This window comes from Oratosquilla oratoria, chromosome 3, assembly GCF_046742065.1.
Source record: "Oratosquilla oratoria isolate Oo_2021 chromosome 3, ASM4674206v1, whole genome shotgun sequence".
NCBI lineage: Eukaryota > Metazoa > Arthropoda > Malacostraca > Stomatopoda > Squillidae > Oratosquilla > Oratosquilla oratoria.
This window is the reverse complement of record NC_134779.1, coordinates 51,504,740-51,519,464: the sequence shown is the minus strand read 5'-3', so window position 1 is coordinate 51,519,464 and position 14,725 is coordinate 51,504,740. Positions and strand designations below refer to the sequence as shown.

Genomic DNA, 14,725 nt, shown 5'->3' with positions numbered 1-14,725 from the left:
GCCCTCAAACTCCATGATACAATGCAGTAGCGCTAAACCATCACAAATGTAGTTTTGTCCCGCCTCAATAATAAGGTATTGCCAACTGACTGCCAGGGAACATGCTGAAAAAAGGCAAATTGTCTTCGGAGCGGTGCAAGACAGTCGACGTTGTGAACAGTCTTAGGCCGTCGTTCGGCCATTTTCAGGTCTAAGGTGTGAAGTCTTCCATCACCCGCAAGTGGCCGCAGTGTGTGGTTAGAGCTTCTCTATCATACCGCGGACGAACACCTGGCGGGGAGTGGACTGTAAAATTACATAGGTGGTATGAGAAAGGTGTTGCTACTATTACGTTCGTGGGATTGTACATGTAAGGTGCACACAGTGAGCGTTAGGACGTGAGGGGTCGGTGTGAGGCTGTCTGTGCGCGCGTTCCAAGCAATGATGGAGCTTAGAAATTTGACCTACGTATGATCCGCCGTCTCATCGAGTTTCCTGTAGCATTTTTTCCCCCTATGACAGAGGCTATAATGGTGAAATAGACTCAAACATTGGATAGCACACACCTACGATGATGGCATGCTGTTGCACGAGTATATGATAATATAAAGTATACCTTCAACTTGAACTTCAGCTGTGAGAGAGCGACGGACTCCAGTGATTACACACAACTACAATGCGTAACGATTGCCTGTCGGGCTGCACGTACAAGATTTAATATTGTAATCCCTTAATTTCGTTCTCCAGTTGCAAAAGTGAGGGCGAGGGAAGATGGTGTAAGACGTCATGGGACGAATTAGTGAAGTACGGATCTTTCCATTTCTCTCTGTTTTAATCAAACGAAAGAGTTATACCTACAGAACGCTAGGAGGTCCTTAGCTGTGGCCGGAGCAGCACCTCTTTAATTGTTTGAATTGCTTGGACAAGTGACAATTTACCTAAACCGTTGCAATCGGGGTTCACGTCGTGCGAGAAGGATGTGAAATTCATCGACGCGCTCACAGTTCCCCATTACACATTTGCAATACCCGAGCGAGTATCTCTACATGATGCGCCTGGTCGAATTGCTCGATTGCGTATTGCACTTGAAAGCCTGGATGTTTGTCATGTCTGGCTGCACATTCACGAGCATAAGTGTATTCAGTCTCAAATCTCACAATTGCAAGCTTGTTATGACTCTATTATAATTTTTTTCTGGTTAGAAGTTGTGCTGACAAACTTAGTGTTGTACATGTGGTTGTAATTAGAGACAAATGAGCGAGCTTGAAAACACGCGAAATAATGATAATGATGATTGTAGTAATGATAATAAAAATAATAAATAATAACAGTAATAATAACAAAAATAATAATATAAACAATGGTAACAATAATAATAAAAGTGAATGTAATATATGACCGTAATTGCAAGATATAGAAAAGTAAATTGTGCTCAGAGGTTAAACGGTGTGTGTGTGTGTGTGTGTGTGTGTGTGTGTGTGTGTGTGTGTGTGTGTGTGTGTGTGTGTGTGTGTGTGTGTGTGGATACAGAGCTGCCTAGTGTAGACCTTACGGTCTCTTGCAGTCTCCTTCATTCTTATGTTCTTATGTGTGTGTGTGTGTGACAGACACACACACACAGAGAGAGAGAGAGAGAGCGTGTATTTACCTAATTGTAGTATACGCTCGTCTCGTGTCTTATTCTCCAATTTATCATGTCTATCTTTAAATTCTATTAGTGTGTGTGTGTGTGTGTGTGCGCGCGCGCGTTTTAAACACAGACAGGAAAGAGGCTACCAAGAATTAAATTCAGAATTTCATATTGCAATTCAGAGAGGAATCGTGGTCTGAAGTATGGAGAATGTACGGTCTTAATCAAATCTGCAGAGGTTTGCTGGTTTTAGTGAAAGGAGAAATGGCATTCCGAGAGAGGGAGGGCGTGAAAGGAAACCTGGCATGGGGGAAGAAGCAACAAGAAAGGAAAGGTGTGAAATAGCGGCGGGCAGGTGACGGCTTTTGGTGCTCCAGTCCATCACCGCTTTATGACTCGTGACGTGCAAATGGGAACTCCACATGCCAGCCACGCCAGCCACAACCTTCTTGAATCATCTTCTCTCCCTTACTTGAATGGATGCGCGCGCATGCACGCACGTAAACACGCACACACACACACACATTTGCACACAAACAGACAAACGCGCGCGCGCGAAAAAAAAGACCATCCAACCTCTCCGACGGGCACTCGTATGATGTCTGTCTGCCCTCCTCTACTGCCCCTTTATTTTTTTCTCCCCGACACCAAACTCCCTTGTACTTCCCCTTGCTCTCCAGCTCTATCCACTCTTTCTAATTTCACCCTCTATCTTTTGTGTGATCGCTTTTCTAAACTTCACATGCAATCTTCACTCGCCCACCTTTACTGTGGTGAGCTTCCCCCTTTCGACCCCCCTCATCCCCACCCCGCCCCACCAAACTCCTTACCCGACCGCACATCACTCCCTCTTTGCTCAGACATCGAGCGGCCTTTGCCTACCTCTCCCTTTCTACTTCTCCCCTGGCAGGCAACCCTCCCCTTTCCCTTCTCTGGGCTGCGGGTGTGCGCTATTCACAAGTCCTCCACATAGCCCTTGTTTACACGCGTCTGTTTGGACCAACGGGTAATGTTTGCTCGGCCTGTAAGGAGGGGAGGAAGTGGTGTGGAATGAGGAGGGGAGGAGGAAGGAGTGAGAAGAGAAGGAAAAAAGAGGGGAGATGGAGGAGGAGCAGGAGGGGAAGAGTAGAAAGAGAACGAGGAGAAAAAGGAGGTGGAAGATGAGATGGGAGAGCAAGAGGAGTCATGAGAGGGCAACGGAGAGGAAAGGTACAGATGGCGAGGCTGGGAGGTGTGTGTGTGTGTGTGTGTGTGTGTGTGTGTGTGTGTGTGTGTGTGTGTGTGTGTGTGTTAGCACATGTGTATCCGAGTAATACCAATTGTGAATACGTATTCTAAAGAAATTCGTCTGCATTACATCGTAGTAAACAATAGCACACAACAGAAGAGCTCATTCTTAAGCCAAAGAAAGAACCAGTGACGAAAAACATAAAACAATCAAACGAAAAAAACAAACAAAAACAATGCACTAAATCGTAAACAAAAGTAGCATTACGTACCGCAAGACTCACCGGGTGGCGGCTTGCGGCTGCCGCAGCTACAGCGGCATTCATGGCGGCGGGGTACATTGCACCGCTAGGCGGGTGGAGGCATGAGGGGTTGCGGGTGCTGGTGCTCCACGCCTCGCAGGGATTACTGTCCTCCTCCTCCTCCTCCTCCTGCTCCTCTTGTTTCCCGAACCTCCTCTCGCTCGCTCCCACACCCACAGACGAGCAGCTGCTGGTCCGCTCTCTGTGGTGGCCCGTTCCACCAGGCAGGGGACCACTATGATCCCTTTAGATACACAAGCGGACGTTAGATATCCGCCAGATCCCTGCAGCGGATGTCAGGAGGTGGTTGCTCATCCGCGTAATAAGATCCACGATTGCTTCTCTGCTTGCTGTAATCCCTTTATTCGATACCTGATTCGATTATCCGGCCGATGCGGCGGCGGTGGTGGTGGTGGCGGTGGCGCTCTTCACACGCTTGCTCGCCCGCGGCAGGCAAGCAGGCGCGCGTTGCGCCGCGTCACGTCACGCCAATCTAGGCACACGGGTCTTCGGCGACGACGACACTGTAAGCTCCTCTCACCAATGGAACAACCTTTACGAAACACTTTTTCTTTCTTTCTCCTCCTAAGCTCGCCAAGCCTCTCGACACTTTGTGGTACGTTGGCTTGCTTGTGCGCCAAGTGGATACCAACGGTTATTCGAGGAAGAAAGTAGCACGTACGCTGGTACGTTGGTACTTATGATAAGTAGGTAGCCACTCGGCGGTTCATTAGTGCTCGTAGAATTCGTTTAGCTGGATGAATAAATAAGTCATACTACTTGAAAGTCAAAACAGTCGAACATAAGTCTATATTTTACTTGTACATCCAAACACGCGCACACACGTACACACACACTGTATACATGCACACAAACAAATGCCTCACATGCAAAAACTGATGCACTATGAATATGTAATATAAGAAATCATACATTTATATACCAAAAGGACCATTCCCCCTTACATGAGGGGTGGCCAGCCATAGCGTGCACCCACCCTAGGTTATTAAACTATCATATCTGTGTCCACAATGCGGCGGAGACAGGCCCGACTGGAGCGCGACTAAATATATAGAAGAGGCGATTCATCTCCAACAATCCTGAATAGTCGGTGATCTCGCACGCACGAATAAAGAAGACCACGAGGAAATACGAATCTACGACGGGAAGTCAGAAATTGTCGGCACGCGTGAACAGTATGCGCACCAACCAACCGGGTACAAGTGACAGTATGGAAACTGACGGGTATGAGGTCTACAGATTCTCGGCAGCTGAACAGACAGGCGGGAGGACTAACACACGGACAGAAGAAAGCGAGGGGCCGATCAATAGTCGTAGGTCAACACGCGAAGTTGTGTGGGTGCGGCCAAACCCTTCAGTGGCCTCCTGCAGCAGCCAGCAGGTCTTGAGAACCCTTCGCCACTACAGCCTGTTCAACTGTTTACTTGACACGACACGGCGGCAGAGCTTGGCAAAAAGTTATGACGCAAATGCGAATGTGTGGGTGCCCCTATGTAGTGCACCTCCAACAAACGTCAAACACAGTAGACCTAAGCCAACGGTTGGCAAGCGGTGATATGAGAGAAGGGTGAATTACCAGCAGACACATCCGACCCACAACCACTACAACCGCCTTCCACGTTCCCTTCTTCCACCTCCACGAAGCTAAACAGTAAAAACTACGCCTAAACCCTCGTGGCTTAACTTTTTCTCTATGTGTCACCCTGGACCTCTGACTTTTTTCTTTTCTTTTTTTACTATTGTTTTTTTTTTCCTATTCTTTTTTTCCCCTTTTGACGTCGTGCCTCACTCTACGCTCAGTGAAGTTACAAGGCGGACAGGTCGGCTCCAGGACCGCAATAGTCGTCGGTCTTCTCGGGCCACGGCCGCCACTCCATGGGGCTTCCTCTCTTCCTTTCTCTCTTCCCTCTCCTTCCTATACATCCTCCTTACCGACCTTTCCATCTTTTATCATCCACACACTATTGAGTGAATATTTCGTGTGTGTGTGTGTGTGTGCGTGTGTATGTGATTCACCATGGTCTTGGTTCACGTGTTGGACTCGTGATCGACAGCTATTTCCCGCCCGGAAGAGAGCTCAGAGCCCATATGTGTGTGTGCGCGCGCGCACGTACACACGTTTGTGTACGTATATGTACGTGGCGCGACTAGTAAGGGCAAGCCGAACTAACAAAAGCAGTATAAAACAGTAATTGCAGTTTAATTGGGAACACAGTGGCGTGGTTATGGTTGACGCTCTCGCTCCAATTTTGCCGCCGCTGGCTTAAAGCTCACATTTCCCCAATCCTTGTTTGGATTTGAAACACGAAGGTTACCCCCAGCGGTCTGTTGCGTTTGGGGGCACTGGATGACTGGAGTTGGATGCGTGAGAGGATCTTTCTTGTTCTCTTACTATTTCAATTGCGAATACAGCGATGCAGACATTAACAACACTGGTAATGTGATAACGATGCTTTGCAACACATTGTATAGGCTTTTTTCGACATGCCACATAATGGCAAATGTTGCTTCGCTTTTACTCCGATTCAACCTTCAGCTTCACAGAGGCAGATCTCGTCCAACCCCGTAGATCTCGCCTAGAAGAAACGGTGGTCGGGTGTTGCCGTGTTGTATTGTGTTTCTCTGCCGTCCGGGCGTTGTATCTGTCTGTTTCTGTCACTGGCTGAGAAAAAGCCCCTGTCTAGGGATCGAGTGTTAGTAACCCCCACCCCATCCACACCCAAGATAAAGGTAAAGATAATGGGATTTGATGACAAGCCGCGAGGACCCGGCGTTTGCCTTGCAGGACTACTACGTGCAGGGATGGTCCCTAAGCAACCCATGCATTTGTAGGAATAAACGAGACCGGTAACGGATAACAAAGTACAAAAGGAAGATTATGGAGATGCATGGGCAAATAGCGAAAGCGGTAAGATAGAGAGATAGAGAGATAGATAGATAGATAGAGAGAGAGAGAGAGAGAGAGAGAGAATGATTCATTGTGTTCGCACATGGAAAAGAGAGAGCGAGTTCGCAAGAGAAAATGGGGGTGGGGGGGCAGCTGCGGTTAATTTGCGTTCCTCATGTGTTAAGTGGCCGTGGTTATGGACTGCATGCTAATCTGTGTGTACTTGCTTAGTGTGTGCGTGTGGGGGGTGGGGTTATGGGCGGGTGCGCACAGAGTAGTGATATATGTGAACTCGAGCCCAATTCTGCCTCCGAACTGGTGAAGCACAATTTCGTTACAAATTCGTTCAATTCGGAAGCAGATGAAACCTTGTTCTAACGCTCAATGAAGCCAACCATAACTGCCAAGGGGAAGAGAAGAGGGTGTTAGGAACCCCGCGAGATTCCCGAACCACTACGAAGATCTAATGCGTCTAAGTGAACCAACAAACACTCGAACCGATTCCCTGATGGTCTTCACTCGGCCACGTGAGCAGACGGGCGGTCCACTACACAAAGCGCCTGGGTTTTCCTCACAATTCTTGATGCTTTTGCAGTTCCGGGGGTTACAAAGAACCAGACGTGGAACACGAAAGATAACCGCAATGCGAATGGACGGCGTGTGGAGCTTGAGAAGACAACAGAGAAACAAACACAGAACACACACACACACACGTACATACAGGCACACACACACACGTACATACAGGCACACACACACACGTACATACAGGCACACACACACACACACGTACATACAGGCACATAGGCACACACACACACACAGGCACACGTACATACAGGCACACACACACACGTACATACAGGCACACACACACACGTACATACAGGCACACACACACACACGTACATACAGGCACATAGGCACACACACACACACACGTACATACAGGCACATAGGCACACACACACACACAGGCACATATGCGCGCGCACGCACAAACACACACACACAGTGTGTCGTGGAAAACGGAGTAGTGTGAGGCAGATTGGAGCATGAGACAGGAGCAGCAGAGAGATTGTGACGGCGAGGACGGGTGAGATGGAGCAGGTGGTGGCGTCTGGCAGTCAGCCCACTCGGAGGCTGCGAACAATTACACGCCAATTACCCTACCGCATCCTCTGCCTGCCGCAGTCGAGAGGCTGCCGCATGCACTGCATCACGTGCACTCGCGTTATGTGGGTGGATACATGCGCATACGTGTTTACGCATACCACGTTAGACTGCTAAACCAACTGTCTGAGTTCAAGTCATGTAGTACAAAGAAGCATCATAATATTGCATGCACTCCAGCTCTGTTGGGCAAGTGAGTGTGTGTGTGTGTGTGTGTGTGTGTGTGTGTGTGTGTGTGTGTGTATTCACTTGTATTCACTTGTATTCACTTGGTCTTTGGATCACGTGTTGGACTCGTGATCGACAGCTATTTCCCTCCTGGAAGAGAGCTCAGAGCTCGTAGGTCCGATCTATGGGTAATGCTATGACCTTGCACACACACACACCCCCAACTCCCCGCCCACGAGAGTTAGAGTACGACCCGAGGCACAGCGATACCGAAATAATTTCGGCCCTGGGCAGGATTCGAACTGGGTACTAGGAGCACTTCTGCTTCCCATTCCAGCGCTCTACCAACTGTACCACCGAGTCGGTGTGTGTGTGTGTGTGTGTGTGTGTGTGTGTGTGTGTGTGTGTGTGTGTGTGTGTGTGTGCGCGCGCGCGCGCGCGTGCGTGCGAGTGTAAGACCAGCATTGTCCATAGATGGGATCATATACTGTATGAGCTCTGAGCTTTCACTCGGAAATAATAGTTGTCGATCATGTGTTCAACACGTGGTGATTCACACACACGAGTCTGAAGCTAGATATGATAATTGGAGAGAAGAGGCAGGACACTACAAGCGTTGCTCCTGTCCTGTATACTATAATTACGTAAGTACACATTGCTCTCACACACACGCACAAACTATATATAATTTTCATGTCTTCTAGAATCCCGTACTCAGTGTGTAATTAAACTCGAACAGTACTTCTGCAAGTTTGCTAGTAATACATAATAGAATTATAGACTCGCTAATAATGACGTCGAGCATGTATTACCCGTTCCTGAATGTCGTTTTGGATGTTTGTCCCGAGCAATGCCAAATGATTTAATTCAACCGTGGAGGCAACTCTCCTTTAATATGGCAAAATACAGGATATGCATGTTCTGTACTTCTTACCACATATACGTTTGAGAGAAAATGTCTGATAAACAGTATACGCCACGCGTTTATTTGTGCCCAGATTATGCTACAATACACCTACACAGTATACATATATATATATATATATATATATATATATATATATATATATATATATATATATATAGCTATGCACATACTGGGTCTTTTTTTTTTGCTATAATATTTTTATACGGCACATAGAGTTAATTTCTGGTACACTCGTGTATCAACTTACAAACAATGGCCTTAGCCATGACATAATATGAAGTGCAAAATCGCTACTTTGCTAGAGATAATTGGATCGATATCTAATTTGACGACGACACAACATCAATACCGCTTCATTACAGCTCATAGTTTAAGCAGGTCATAGGAATTCCTGGAGGTCTGTGGCAGACAGGAACACAAACAAAAGACCAGCATCGGTACCTTATTCTGCTTAGCAGTTATAAAGTTGGACATCAGCAGACCTACTATAAAAACATTTGTTATGCAAAATCATCTGAATGTTCCTAAAAACGTCCATAAACTCAAAAAACGAAAACTACGACCAGAAGTCTATGTGGAAATGTGCGAAGCACCACTAAGACTATGAAAATGAGCTTCCTTCTTCGACCAATGTGGTGCAATGCTGAGGCATTTATTTCCGTGTGAACTGTCACAACACCCGGTTTTTGGGGAATGCATCCAGTACCCATTCAGGGACACGTGCAAGACACTCCAAAAATTGTGTGGCGTGCAATCTCTACAAAACGGGATCATCAGTTCCCCCTTTTTTATGTCGCGAAAGGCATGAACGTCAACGGAAGCCAGGCGATGCTTCTAGACTTTTCTTGAGCGGCTGAGCAACGTGAGGGTAGTAGATATATTTTCCACAGGACGGGCATTCTGTGCATTACACCAGGCGACTTCCTGAACAACCATCGACCACGCTCACATGATACGACACATCCTTGCTACTTTTTTTTTTAACTGGGAATTCCTCACAGTATATATTCATTCAGCCAAGTAAATATCTCTCACCTTTAACCATTAATCCTTATCTCGCTTAATCACGCGGCAATTATCCTCTTCAGATTTATTCACACATCCGACCAGTCTAAACCCTGATTGACACCAACTTCCCTTACTAAAGAGTAAAACCAAAGTAGCACCGTGAGATCATCTCTGGATAAGGTACGTATCACCTTTCATCCTCATATGAATGCTACACATGCAAAGGTACTCTGTAATACATTCACATACTTCCCCAACACAACCAAGAGAAACCCGACAAGGCCTCATAGCTAGAAGCCTTACCACCATATCTAAGCAGTGTAAGTGTGTGTGCACAAGCTGGGGGCCTCGCGCTGTGTAAACGTGCACACAAACACACACACAAGCCCGAGCGAGGTGGTCTGTGTAATGTCGCGCCTAATGAATGAGTTAATACAGAACCAAGCTTGACTCGCTGCAGCTATGCCGACTGCAAATGTGGTGGCAGTATTGGACTTGTTTGAATAGTGAGGCTGGACTAACCCAGTCAGCACAGGAATGGTGGAATTATGTGCAGACTCATATTGGGCTTAAGTATGAGTTTGAGGATTGTCATAATTGGCTCGACATGCTAGCCTGTACAGTTACAAAGCGTCTGAGTCTTCATTAAACTGTATTATACCTATAAAGGTGTTAGACGGCTGGCATGCGATGCTTGGAGAATATGTTGAGTTCACCATAATATTTGAGCCACGGTAATTGTACAAGGTTTGTCGATGGTGTGGAGTATTTGTTACTTGGATGGTAGCATAAGAATGTAGGGTATGCTGTAAGTATGGCTGCGATGTATTATTCTGATGTGGTTTGGATCTGTTCCTGGTACTATTTTGAATCGGTGAAAAAGACTCTTAATATGTTGGGAAAGTTTTGAATTCTCATTTTGGTTATTTTGACATTTTTAGCGTTAGTTTTAGCGTAGGATTTGTCTTCGGGATGGTATCAAGGTAATTCTATTACTAGTTTTTTCCCTTGCGCTGCACTAGTGAGAAAATTTTCGTTTGCCTTCATTATGTCGTGTCCAAGAAATTCTAACGCTCCCTTTACATAATTTTGATTGTTATCCATACTGACACCTGCCACCATGTTGCGATTGCTGTCGGGGCTAAGGTGCAAAGTTAGATGCAACTGAATTTATTTTGCTCCTTCATTGTGAACCTCTCCAATATGAATATGCTCCAGCAACTGATTCATATTTTTGACTATTTTAGGGGGAAAGGATGTGTAGCTTAGACTGATTTAAGTTATGTTTTTGTCTATCTTTTTGAAAAGGATATGTACTGTACACTATCAATTTTCCATAATATGGTCTCTTTGTTAAGCATCGATCACAATTCTTTTTCTTACTCAAATCCCAGGATACGTTGGGACAATTGGTTGAAAATTCATCCCAAATAGATTTTACTGTGTACATAATGCGAGAGTTTTCCTTAGTTTTTTTCTATAGCTGTCTCTACACTTCATCAGTACTATGTGAAAAGAATGCCACATAAATGCTCAAGTTTTTACTGCAATTTCCCATTTGCTTTAATCTGATATTTTGATTAACAAAATACCATATGTTATGATGGTCATATACACACATACACCGTATGTATATATATACTTATACACATATATACATGTATATACATACATACACATCATACGTGCATACAGTATATACACATAGACATACTGACGCTCATCATGGGTTTTGGACTGCTATTGGGATAATTATCAATTAATTTTGGTTGCCCTCGTAGGCAACGGAAATTGTAACATACGTGATGTATTTGTTCGTTACGCTATGGGATCCTACTTTGCATATTTATTCCCAACCTTCATTGAAGTCCATCACATCAGTTTTCTCGAAATCCAGGCTCGAGTCCTATTTTTCAGTAACGAGTTATGGTGCGGCAAATTTTCGAATTAAGTCGGCATTCCCTATCATACAAGATCACTTTGACTATATACACAGAATTCAGGTAACATACCTAAATTATGCAATCATAATTGCAGGAGCTAATTTACAATCACAAAAGCACATTTCTAAAATTCTAGGAAGTAGACTGTGACATCTGTTCATACTTAATTTGAATACTTTCGTGTTACGCCCCTGAGTATAGATTTTTTTTTTAAAGTTTGACATTATCTAGCCACTGGCCAATGCCTAAAAATGGCCAGCATAGGTTGTCAAGTTGATACTGTCTCATTTTCAGGCTTGTGCTACATAACACCGAATGCGCAATCCCATTAATATTTCACAATTATTCTTCGACTTAAAGAGCACAAGAAATTGACAAAAATGAAATAATGTATCAAATTTCTTTGAGTAGTGTTTCTAATTCTTTATGAGGGGTCGTTGTATCAGGGATTTCAAGCCATGGGTTAATCTTTCAATCTAGGGACACCACAGCTACAATTTAGGTGCGTTTATTGAAGTTCCCTTTCGCTTAGAATTTTTGCACAATTAATCTTGGGATTTTAAGTAAGTCACAGAATAATCCCTCAGCGCACTGGACTGTTTGAACTACTCATTCTCTAGATCTGGTTTCCGTGTAGAGCTTGGTGGCTCCCATATTTGTATGGTTGAGGCCTCTGGTGAAAGACGTGTTTGGAGACCTTTATTTCCAGGGCAGATTACATGACTATAGAAATTCGTGAACATTTCAACATACTCATCATGCAGCTCCAAAACTTTTGAGCCTGTTGCTCTGTCTTTTTGAGTAAGATTTTGGCCACGAAACGAAACAAATATGATATTAACGTTCAATCTGTTTTTCCCTCTGGCACAAGAATCGCCATATCTATACGTTCATTCAATGCCAGTAAGGAAGAAAAGTGGCCACATTCTAACCAAAGACTTCCTGTAATTATTGCCTTATTCGTCGTCCTTATGTTGTGTATGGGAATACCGAGGAGTCAACGATACCAAGTTTCTTAGCGACGCAGACTTTCCGTCATTGTCAGTTGCCCCTGTCGGATACCTTAACGCTGTTAACGTACCCCAGTCAGGCACAATTCTACCTAGTGTTGATGCCACTCGACAACGAACTTCTCTACATGAAAAAAAAAAAAAAAAAAAAAAAAAAAGACAAAGATAGACAAACACTGGAGGTTTCATAAAGCAAGAAATACAGTGGTCTTGGTCTTCGCGTGCCGCGATCCTAAATACATGCGGCGGCCATGCGGCAACAGCGGCGGCTGTGCTCGTGCGTGAATATGTATGCCGCGCCAGCCACAAGGCCACTAATGGTACACACGAAGACACAAACAGATGGTTTCAGCCTTGACATATTCGCTCGGGCACGAATGCATTCACTCATGCACAAACACACAGACATACAGCGCCTTGTCGCACCTTTAGTCCATACTTGACATGGCATCACCTTCACGTCACACGCAAGTTTCGCTGCCAAAGTTCCGACCGTCACAAATTTCATTGTCATATTTGTCAATTTCACAATTTCCGTGCCTTGAACGAATATCCACTCCACATTCTCACACTTTGCCAACTCCTTCATGCATACGGACACTCACTTGTAAACACATTTTTAAAGACCAAAGACGATAAGACAAGTTAAAAAAATGTAAATGCTGTATTTATTTCCGCGACCGTTAAAAACCAGTCTACGCGGAGAGCCGGCTCCATCGACGCAGCACTGTGGCACACGGGAGACCACCGAGAATATTCCGTTACTGTCGCACTTATATTTGCAGGAATATTTGAACTATACATGTGTGTATATATAATATATATATATATATATATATATATATATATATATATATATATATATATATTTGTATTATATATATATATAGATATATGTATATATATATATAATACACATCCATGTATACTAGACACACACACACACACACACACACATATATATATATATATATATATATATATAGTATATAATAAATATATATATATATATAATATATACATATATATAATATATACATATATATATATATATATATATATATATGATATATATGATATTATATATATATTATATATATATATATATTTATATATACAATATATATATTATATATATATATATATATATATATATATATATATATATATATATATACATGTATATATATATATACATATATATATATATATATATATATATATATATATTATATATATATATATATATATATATATATATATATATATATATATATATTCATATATATACATATATATTCATAATTGTATTTTCACCAGTTTTGTGCTACCACACTCGGCACTTAGCAAGTCGGCAAATTGGTTAAAATTACACACTTCCACTTTCTCTCCAAGGGATACATCTTTTCAATAATTTTCAATAATTTCACTGTTATATTTGGCGTTGACAGAAATAAATATTACGTCTGCGTGATATAGTATTACACTGTGTTTATAAATAAATATATATATGTGAGCATTTACCATATCTGTAAAATGCACATTTTTGATACAACGTTCACTGTAACACAAGTGAGTGATGACACGAGATAAAATTCACTCCTTTCGCAGTCACTTGTGAATTTCTAATCTTTTCGAACCAAATTTAAACACTTAAACAAATCACACGTTAAATAAATATAACACGGAATAAAATTTCTCTTGCACTGATTATTTTCACTTCAATATAAACTTCATTATATATTTATATATGTACATATATATAATATATATACACACACACACATACACTATTTTCCACTTTACTGGACTCAGCCAAAATAATCACTGTCGCCATCGAGGAAATGGCTGGTCGAAACACTGAACTATGCAAAAACACCAGCTCCTCACTTTCCACATTATTATAAACAACACTGCACAATACCATACCATAAACACACACTTAGGATAACCACACAAGTGGTGGAAACAATAAAAATGAGTAAAAAGAGAGCCGAAGAATAGCAACGGTCCTAACTGCACCAACTTTCTCACTCAACTGGCTGGCTCGCGACTCGACTACCAGCCCCTCGACACACCGCAACACACGCACGTACTCACACACACACACACACGCACATATACACACACACACAGACACACACGCTCGAGCTCGTGTACGTACACACGCACGCTTGAACGCACGCACACAAACATACATACGCACACATGCACATACACATATACATAGCTACAAGAACATAAACACGCATATTTGCACACGCGCACACACACACACACGCACAAGAAAATACACGCGAAAAGCTCACGTGCAAGGTTTTCATTCTATTCATATATCTATTAATACTTGCACTGAGGGGATTTTCCTATATCGTTCTGCAAAGGTCTGTCGGTGATCCATTGGTAAAAGTATGGAAAAAACAACCCATAGCAAGGTTGTAATAAACCG

At 43.3% G+C, this 14,725-nt stretch overlaps 1 protein-coding gene across 9 annotated transcripts in view; it reads right to left on the bottom strand.

Annotated features, from left to right (window-relative positions):
* The window catches only part of LOC143022391 (TLE family member 5-like), a 178,636-nt gene extending 164,320 nt beyond the window's left edge, over positions 1–14,316 (bottom strand). For 4 of the 9 annotated variants that reach the window (XM_076180615.1, XM_076180555.1, XM_076180597.1 and 1 more), the window contains exons 1-2: positions 14,206–14,313; positions 3,109–3,914 (exon numbers count right to left, since the gene is read on the bottom strand). In XM_076180615.1, coding sequence (XP_076036730.1) covers positions 3,109–3,177 — 69 coding nt within the window. In that variant the 5' untranslated portion in view covers positions 3,178–3,914; positions 14,206–14,313. Of the gene's footprint in view, positions 1–3,108; positions 3,918–14,205 lie in introns of all 9 variants that reach the window. The other 5 variants (XM_076180563.1, XM_076180605.1, XM_076180573.1 and 2 more) reach the window with 5 other exon arrangements.
* Between the last annotated feature and the right edge of the window lie 409 nt (positions 14,317–14,725).